Below are 10,516 nucleotides of genomic sequence, written 5' to 3' on the forward strand. Positions count from 1 at the left end.
TCGTAATATGCAATTGTTGTAGTTTACATTTTCAACTATTATTACGTAGTTTCCACCATATTAACATATCCCTAATTACTAGATACATATCCGATACTTAATACACTACCTATTAACCTTATTGTTTTAACATTGGGTGCGGCTATTTCCACCCCACTAAATGCTCAGTTTACCCCACGTCTAATTTTTTATCTTTAAAATTCCAATTCTGCCATTAAAATTTTGTGAAAATCTAGTTTTTATTTTCTTTCTTTTAACTTACAATTACAAAAATGATAATATTTCATCAATATAATTGACGTATACCTCCATTCTTCTCAAACCACATCCTATATTCTCCTCGATCTCTTTCTTGAGTTTTTCTTTACGATTATGAATATTATATATATATATATATATATGAAATACTACGTTTGAAACCATAAATAAAATAAAAATAAGAACTAACAATCTCATATATCACACTGTATAACCACCATGTTGAAGATTGAAGTGATTCTCAAATCTGATTTGAAAAATGTAGAGATTTGTTTTTGTTTTTTTTTTCCAATGTAAAGATGTAGATAATTGATGTTGTTTGGATTTTATTTTAATATTATATTTTCACAAAAATTCTTGATTGTGGGGTTAGTATTGGAATATTTAGTTTAAAATTGAAATATGGGGTGAAGAAAGCATTTGGTGGGGTGGCAATAGCTGCACCCAAATTAAATTGATAAAATCTACTCCAAGCTATACATGAGACTTTTGAGGAGGAGAGTTGTAATGGCCTACATATCATCAACATAAAATGATTGTGAGTAATGAAAGAACTATGCATGATTTCCTCTTTTAAAAGGCTAGAGTCAGAATGAAGTGCTATTGCCGTTATTAACTTATTATTACTTATGCGCTTGGTTAGCAAATATCTCTATTACAACTAAAACAATCTCTAGTAAGAGATTATCTATTTTATAAAGAAAATAACATAAATATAAAATTAAAATTAAAATTAAACCAAACCAACCCAAGCCCAAAGACTAATTTGGCCCAGCTGCCAGCTCCACAAGAAGACCCATATCCAAAATGGGCCTTGACCCGGATCCCAAATCCGGATCCTAACCCGACCCAGATTCAGCCCAGACCCAGGCCAGGCCCAATTTCCAGATTTGATCAGGGCACCCCAACCAAACCCCCTCCCGTCTGCCGCCAACGATGTCCTCCATCACGCCGCTGTTGCCATGAAGACGCAAGCCGCCGTGATTGGTATATGCCCATCAAGTTCTTGATTAAGGACGTTCAGAGATTGTTGCAAGGTCTTGGTTGGATATTGGAAGCCAATGGAGATTAAAACCTCTCGGTCAGTGAGCATAGAAAATTCAAGTTAAACTACAAAAAAATAGAGTATGTACTATGTACTTGGAAAAACAGTCTAAAATCCTTAACTCCTCGAAGTCATTTTCAATATCCTGAGGTTGAACCTAACTTATGTTGCAAGAAATTGGGATTACATGATTAATAGGTTTCGAATTATCTAAACCTATGTTGCAAGAAAATGGCAATTAAAACAAAGGCAACCCCAAGACCCCAACTAATGTAAAATTTGTAGAAGTATTCCAACAGTGACACAATGTCAAATGTAAGGGTGTAAATTTGAACCACAATAACACAATGATATCAAACGGCTAATACCAGAAAAGAAAATCACAATCAACTTTGAACGGAGAATGAGTACAATAGTAAGCTTTCCTCACAAATAAAGGCCCTCGGGAACCCCTTCTTTCTTCTTGTACATCACTTTCTCTTTTGCTTTCTTGAAGTCCCCATGAGTGACCTTCATGCGTCTCTCCCTCAGAGCCAGCATCCCAGCTTCAGTGCATATGGCCTTTATGTCCGCCCCGGAGTACTCATCTTTGGTCATCACCAGCTCCTCTAAATTGACATCGTCGGCCAATGTCATCTTCGACGTGTGAATATGAAATATCCGTCTTCTAGTTTGGATATCAGGAAGTGGAAACTCAATCTTTCTGTCAATCCTACCGGGTCGAATCAAGGCCGGGTCAAGATTCTCAATCTTATTAGTCGCGAGAATCACTTTCACATCTCCTCTGGAATCAAAACCATCCAACTGGTTAAGCAACTCCAGCATGGTTCTCTGAATCTCACGCTCCCCGCCGGAATGCGCATCGTACCTTTTTGTTCCAACTGCATCAACTTCATCGATGAACACAATCGAGGGTGAACACTCATCAGCAACCCTAAAGATCTCCCTCACTAGCTTCTGACCCTCTCCGGAATACTTCTGAATCAGCTCACTCCCAACAACCCTCAAGAAAGTCGCCGATGTCGAATTCGCCACCGCTTTCGCAAGCAAGGTCTTGCCTGTTCCGGGCTCACCGTATAATATGACTCCCTTCGGAGGCTTGATTCCGATGTCTTCATAGAGCTCTGGATGTGTGAGAGGGAGCTCAACTGTTTCTTTGATCTCCTGTATTTGGCACTCCAACCCACCAATGTCGGCGTACGACTCCACCGGAGCCTTTTCGACCTTCATCACCGCCACCAAGGGATCAACTTCATCTTGAAGAAGCCCCACAACTGAATGCTGCTTGTTGTGGAGCAAAACGTCGCAGCCTGGCTCCAGTTGGTCCTTGTCAACAAACGACATGATCCCGACGTAGTGCGTCCCCGACGAGGACGACACAATTGCGTGATTGTCGTCGATGAGCTCTTGGAGAGTGCCAACGTCCATAGGCGAGCCTCGGAGTTCTTCAACGACCTTAGACTTGTCTTCCTCTTCTGCATTCTCTTTTGGTTTGCGTTGCTCTTGGTTTGATACAAACTCTTCCTCCATGAGGAGATAGTCTTTGATTCTTTCTAGCTTCAATAGCCGGAGTTTGCATTTGGTGAGCGGCCTCACCGATGGAAGCCGAGTCGCAGCATCGGGGCCCTTTTGCTTGAGCTGCTTTTTGCCTACTCGAGCCGGTGGAGCTGCCGGCTCGTATTTCTTCTTCTCTTCCTTCTTGTCACCATTAGGGTTTTGGTCACCCTGTTGATTTGAACCACCCTGCGTTCCTAATTGTTGACCCATTGGTAATAGATATAAGCTATAGATGTATTAAGAGTTGGTATATATAGAGACGTCGATGCAACATATGATCACAAGACAAAGAAGGATTCCGAAACCTAGCAGGAAAATTAAGTAGGTGCATACTGGCCGACAAGGATCGAGTACTCTAGAGAGAGTTGTGTTTTATTTTTATTTTTTTATTGAATCTAATAAGACAGCCCTCGTACCATTACTATTAATGAAACCACAGAATATAAGGGAGACATAAAGCCTAAACCTCATAATGTAAGCCTAAAAACAATATAAGGAGACTTTACACAACTTATGCATTCAAGCAATAACCATTTAGTAAACAAAGAGTGCATCATTGACGACTCTATTTGTTTTGCATAAAACATGACGACATAATAGAAAATTAAAACTCATATGAAGCCATAAAAGACTATGTATATCCTCTTTTCCATTATGTGAAGATTTCACTCTGCCGTAAAGAGGCTACAACTATTTGACTAAGTAAGGAACTCGCTACCTGAGTAAACTAGTCATAGCACGATGTGTGCTTATCAGGACATAGCCCACGGGGCCCTATAGTAGATGAGCTTATTGACGGCATAAAGCCACAAAGAGTTAACCAACTACAATTTATTATACTTAAAACACAACAAAAAAATTATAACAACAGTCCAGGCTGGGCCATAATAAGAGCCCAAGCTCAGACAACAAACCTAGGGGAATAGGGATCACGCACAACCAGCCGCCATCGCAGCAAACCTATAGTCACGTTAGATGTTGTGTCACCACTGCCGCACCACTTTAGCTAGACCACTGCCCAACCAAGCCTACCGGCCACATCGCTTCTCGAGAAGACCATAACATAAGCCATACCAGTGTCCAGATCGGATGCAAAGTAAACAAGCCAAATTAAGGTAATCTTGTTCAATCTACTCCAAGCCGACCTGATTTCATCCCCATCAGCCGGCCTCCGAATCTGCGGTCGCCTACCACGCCGCCACCCAACCCTGCATAAATGGAGCGAAACTCACCCAATCAACGTAATCCCCATCTCCTTTACCTCACGCAAAGCCACTGCAGCCTCCCCAACCATATCTTGTAGGGAGCCCAACATTCCATCAACAGGCACAAGGCCAACGAGGGCTCGTCCGATGACGACAGGGGACACGCCATCAGACAGGAAATTGAATCTCTCTTCTATCTGCCTCAGACGCATGGTGCGACGATATTTGAGTAGTACTTGTAGATAGTAGAAGTTTAGTTTTTGGAGAGCAAGAAGTACAAAAATTTCTGACATATATATGTGACAGGAGTTAACCTTGTATTAAAGATTAATTACAAAAGACCCTCGAACTATATGGTCATTTTGATACCTAACTAATAAATTTTATCATTTCAATTAGGGCTGGGCACAAATCCCGTAAATCCCGGTCTCGTCCCGGTCCCATCCCGATCCTGGCGGGATTTGAAACTAAAAACACCGGTCCCGTCCCGTCCCGTCCCATTAGTGAAACAATGGGACGGGACGCGGGATTGAAATTTTGAGTCCCGTCAGGCCCGTCCCGTCCCGTCTAACTTTTAAAATTCATAACTAATTGTAGAAAAATTATTTTTGAGAGATCCCAACTCTCAAATGATCTTTAAGATGTCATCTATAACTTTCATGAAGACACTAAACTCATATAACGAACCAATTTGTACAGTTTTTGAAAAGAAGCCAACTGGTTCAAATCTCAGAATTTACTGATATAGACCCTAAAGTTTAAGAAACCATAACTTAATCTAGAAAAATAGTTTTCACGTGATTCAAATTCTGGAATGAACCTTAAGATGTTTACTACAAATCTTATGAAGACACCAAGATGAAATTTCAAATGCAACGGTATGATTTCCAGAAGAAACGAAACTGATGCAGGATGGCTGGGATTGGGCTCGTCCCGTCTAACTATCAAAATTCATAACTAATTGTAGAAAACTTATTTTTGAGAGATTCCAACTCTCAAATAATCTTTAGGATGTCTTCTGTAACTTTCATGGGAACACTAAACTCACATAACCAACCAATTTGTACAGTTTTTGAAAAGAAGCCAACTGGTTCAGAATCACAGAATTGATATGCAGAATTTATAGATGCAGACCCTAAACTTAAAAAATCATAACTTAATCGAGAAAATCATTTTCAAGTGATTCAAATTCTGGAATGGACATTAAGATGTCTACTACAAATCTTATGAAGACACCTAGATGAAATTTCAAATGTAACTGTACGATTTCTAGAAGAAAAGAAACTGATACAGGATGGCCGGGATTGGGCCCGTCCCATCCCGATCTCGTCCCGTCCCATACGGGATTAGGCCCGGCGGGATCGAGTCTGAAAAATGTAAGGCCCGTCCCGATCCCGTCCCATGTGTAACAACCGGGACAGGACGTGGGATGACCTCAATCCCGTCCCATCCCGTCCCATGCCCACCCCTAATTTCAATACCTCAAGTGCTTTCGTTAGCAGCAATTCATATGACAGGACCCACCCCGAATTTCACCCTGAAACCCGAGGTAATTCCTGCGGGGTTCACCTCCAAGGAAAATTTACCGAAAATTCGGCATAATCTACTTTGAAAATGGACAACCTTTACCTGAAAAATCAAACTTAACACTTCTATAAACCAATATCCATCCTCAACACCTGGAGCCTTTCTGCTCCTCAAGTTCAACACATCTCCCAATATAACAATTACTCAACTAAACTAATCCCACAACCGACAATAGCCAACATTAATTCATTAACTGATTATCAGAGCAGATCTAAAGTTAAATGAAAAACAATGACTCAAGAATAAGCGGAAGCAACTTCTGACTATGCCTCGACTCCATGTACGCTCGACCTCAAATAACTTAGCCTGCAAACTGGGCGTTTAAAACCAGAGGGTCCAGGTAATTTAAAACGTTAGAGTGAGTGGACGAAAAGTAATCAAGTAACTGATCGCAACATAACTAACCAAACTTAATTACTTTCCCATTTTCCAATAATCAAGAAATCTGTTGCATGCAAGTGTTGGTAAAACCTTCATAAAGAAAATCCCAAAGAAACGGACTAGCCCCGCTAGTCAAAATACTGACAAAGATAAATACTAGCCTTCATTGAAGAAAATACTAAAACAATGGACTAGCCCCGCTAGTCAAAACAACAATAAATAATAAACCGATTTAACCATACAAGTGAGCCTCCCAGACTCGGTTGCCTCCCAGGCAAAGTACTCCTATACTCCCTACACTTTCATGTCATGATAACAGAGAAGGTGCAGGGCTTGCGTGATGTCGTCGACTACATCACATCACCCGAAGGCGGAAAGGGCTTGAGTAACCCCACTTAAAACGTGGAAGCTACATCGTCTCGAAAGGCGGAACAACATACTAGCATGAATAATAACAATCCAACAAGTATGGCATAAATAAAGAAACATAAATCCATGTGAGTTTCCCCGAAACTCATAACTTAAGCATAAGTACGATTCCCAACCGTACTCAAAGAATTCAAAGAGTAAAGAAAATAATTAAATTCGATGACGTGTCCCACACGTTAAAATGCTCAATGAAATAATTAATTTAAATAATTTTCACCTTTCGAAAACCCGGCAATATGCAAATCTGGATATAATCTCAAATCCGGAAATCATAAAGAAAATCCACACTCAAATCTCAAATTATCAATCCGAGCTCAAATCCATAAATTATGACCAACATTTAATCCATGCATCAATCTCAAATAATTTCCAAGATCATTTCATATGCCGAAGTTATATTATATGCTCGGAAAATAAATTACTAATTTATAAAATCTTGCATGCATATTATTTAAAAAGTAAAATATCCACTCACAGATTTTGGCCTAAGCCTGTCGAATTCTGAATCACCACTCAAGCGTGGTCTCCTCGAATCCTGGCACAACAACCATGCTTAGGACCAAACTTCAATTCCGGAAAATAATAACGTGAATAAAAATATCTAACTTTCTTCCGTTTAACCCACTACTCTTATTAGGGTTAAACTCACCGGATTCACATCAAACTCCACCACAACCTCAAATCATCAATTCTAACATTCCAGGCTAAATACCAACGAAATTCAACGGCCGGATTTTCATTCTAATAACCGGCAAAATCCTTAATCTTTTTAAAATCTCAAACCTTATCAAAACTCCTCAAAAAATTCCAAACTTTACTTCCTTAAACTTCTCTCATTAAAACAAACCCAAAATCATGAAAAACTGCCCCTAATGGCGGCGGCGCCGGCTGCTGGATTCCGGCGAACTCCAATGCTTCTCAAATTTTAACAGAATAATCCTCTTATCATGCATAACAACTTATCATGCATAACTAGCACTTAGTCCAATTCTAGGGTTAACTAGGGTAATTGAACCAAAACTTCCATAAATCCCTAAAACTTCTAATTATACATTTCACCTTAATAAGATTGAATTAGACCAATTCCTTTTGAGGGATTACTTACCTTGATGAGGGCTACAAGATGAGCCAAAAATTCCGACCTATGACGGCCAGATAAGAGAACTCCGGCGAAAAGCTTCCCGGCATCTCCGACGGGTTTTCTCCTCTCCGGTGGGGCTACCGGCTCGGACACTAGGCCGGGGAGAGAGAGGAGGTGATGAGGGTCTAAACTGGGGTGGAGTGGTGGCTGGTGGTTGGCCGGACGGTGGCAGCTGACTTCCGGCGGAGAGGGGCTCGGGGGAAACTCACGGGAAAAAGAGAGAGAAGGAAGAGGGAGAGAGAGGAAATAAAGGGAGGGGTTTTGGGCTGCTCCACAGCCGGCCCAGCTATAAAACCCAATAAAAAAATAATATCTATTATCATTTACCCCCTTTTACCATCTCAAAAATTTACTCTCTTAAATCATAACTTTTTCATGCTAACTCCGATTTTAACACATAGCATGTCTACGAACTCGTAATAACGTCCCCTACGACTTTCATGAAAAAAGTTTCCCTAAATTCCAAATAAAATAGAAAGTCAACTTTAAGGTCCTTAAGTAGTAAACGGCTACTCAACACGGGAAAAGACCAAAATAATACTAAAGTAAATAACCGTAAAATAACTTAAGAACCGGGGTGTGACATCATACCTCACAAAAAATAGAGATGTAAACCTACTGTTCTCTCGTTAGAGAGAGAAGCTCTGCCTTCTCTCTAAAATTTCAAGCTCTCTCATCTTCCGGCCTTCCTTTTGCTTAAATCTCCTTCACCTAGGTGGTGATTCCTCATCTTTGTGGTGATTCCTCACCCCTAGTGGTGATTCATCATCCTAAGTGGTGATTTTCTCTTCATTTTCCTCACCCTAAGGGTGTTTTGGGCTGCTTTACTTTGTAGGCTTTTTATTGTAGTTTAATTTATGTTTCTCTTGTCTTGATTTCTTTATAAATACTATGAGTGACTTGTTTATGGGTCTGCCCATGACTTTGTTTGGACCTCCTATTTACCTTTGGGCCTCTTATAAATATGTTTCACGACCAAAAAAAAATATTGTTAAAACTCTCTGTTAACTGCTCACGTGGCTGTAGAGTGCACACGCAGCAGGGGGGAAATTTGTCATTCGCATGTTATTTTACAATAAAATAAATAAATCTCATTGTTTTGCAGTCGTAAAGTGTCAAAGCAACTTAGTTCACTTCATCCACATGGACATCCACCCGAACAATTACTTTCATGAATTGCAAACATTTATACTTCTAAAAAGACTCGCACTCTGAAGAACCAAGATGATTAATTAGATCGTCGTCAGGTTGAAGAAGTGAATAGGTGCACCCATCGTGATCGCCATCATGACCCCCTCCTCACCTCACCTTCATTCCCCCGACAGACGTTCGACACTCCGACTAGCCTCCCAGAGATTAGCTCCAACATCACCAACCCTTTAAACATTGCATTTATGTGACTATCCGGTGTATCTGAAACTTCACCTCCATGTAGCCTCTTGTTCCTTCCAGCTTCTTCGACGTCGCCCGGCTCTCTCCGTAAAGCTCCATCGGGCCGAATTGTCAAATCTTGTTATGGACCATGCCGAAGCTAGGTCAGCGGCGATCTGAAGGTGAGAAATCCAGTGGAGATGAACGATGTATCTCGGGTTGTTAGAGCGGTTGTCGGAGAGCGAGGCACCGAGGAGGGAGATGAGGTTATTGTGGTGGTTGCAGGAGATCTGCTAGAGATTCCAGATGTTGATTAGTAGGGATGGCAATGGGTAGGGTAGGGTCAGGGGATCAAAATACCATACTTGTACCTTTTTTTATTTCTCATCCACGTACCCGCCTTATTCCCAGTAATTAGATAATGAGGATTCCCCGTACCCGTCCCATTTGGGGATTACATTCCCATACCCGCCCTGATCCCCGTTAACAATTATGTAATAATTGATTTTTAAAAAATAATTACGAAATATAGAAATATGAAAATAAAATCAAATACATATATAAATAAGTTTCTTGATTCAATCCAACAAAAACGAATACAAGTCACGGTTAAAAAAGAAGTTTCTATAAATATTCATGGATTAATTTTAGTTTACCCCCCATCAACTTTAGGTCGATCATCATGTTAGTCCTTCTTCTTTCAATTTCATCAAAAACACCCTCAACTCCCAATTTTCATCAGCCGCGCATGTCCAAACCTCTAATCTCTATCAAATTCCTCTGTCAAGTGATGACTTGATATCAAGAAGAAAGAAAAAAGAAAAAATAGACAAATTGCATTCAATCATATCAAAATCATTAAGGTTAGGGGGTTATGATGGGAACGAAGATGTGTATCGATATGGGGGAAAAATGGTCCGAAAGGTAACTTTTAGAATTTGACGTTCTTTTTGATATCAAGTCATCACTTGACAGAGGAATTAGATGGAGATTGAAGGTTTGGACATGCGCAGCTGATGAAAATTGGGAGTTAAGGGGTACGTTTTTGATGAAATTGAAAGAAGAAGGACTCACATGATGATCAACCTAAAGTTGATGGAGGTAAACTGAAATTAGTCCAATATTCATTAAGAAAATCATAGTAAAAAAATATTACAAAATATTTTACATAAATATCTATTTATAAATAATATATATATATTAAAAATAATATTTACATCTTAAATGGGTGGGGATGTGGACGAATATCAAAATACCATACCCGCCCCGTACCCGATTTAAAAATCCGAATACTGAAGATCCCCATACCCGTCACTTGTTTATCCTCGTATATCTCTCTCGTTAGGGTCGAATACCCATGAGTACCCTACCCGCTAGGGATTATTGCCATCCCTATTTATTAGGCAGAGGAGGAGCCAAACGACGACGACAACGACATAGCATGGGAGGGCGTAGATGGTTGGCATGGGGAGGGAAAAGAGGCTGCCATAACAAGCTTGAAGGCGACAACCATCTGTTAAAGGAAGTTGCGCGGCGTTGCAA

General features: G+C 40.3%; 1 protein-coding gene across 1 annotated transcript; it reads right to left on the bottom strand.

Annotated features, from left to right (window-relative positions):
• Positions 1-1,729: 1,729 nt before the first annotated feature.
• LOC101305734 (26S proteasome regulatory subunit 4 homolog A-like) lies at positions 1,730-3,070 on the bottom strand. The gene has a single exon (XM_004294243.1). The coding sequence runs from the start codon at positions 3,068-3,070 to the stop codon at positions 1,730-1,732; it is 1,341 nt and encodes a 446-aa protein (XP_004294291.1).
• Between the last annotated feature and the right edge of the window lie 7,446 nt (positions 3,071-10,516).

The sequence above is a fragment of the Fragaria vesca genome, linkage group LG3 (genome assembly GCF_000184155.1).
Source record: "Fragaria vesca subsp. vesca linkage group LG3, FraVesHawaii_1.0, whole genome shotgun sequence".
NCBI classification, from domain to species: Eukaryota; Viridiplantae; Streptophyta; class Magnoliopsida; order Rosales; family Rosaceae; genus Fragaria; species Fragaria vesca.

Excerpts from the sequence above, each read along its gene's own strand:
- LOC101305734 (XM_004294243.1), bottom strand. The coding sequence starts at position 3,070 with ATGGGTCAACAATTAGGAACGCAGGGTGGTTCAAATCAACAGGGTGAC.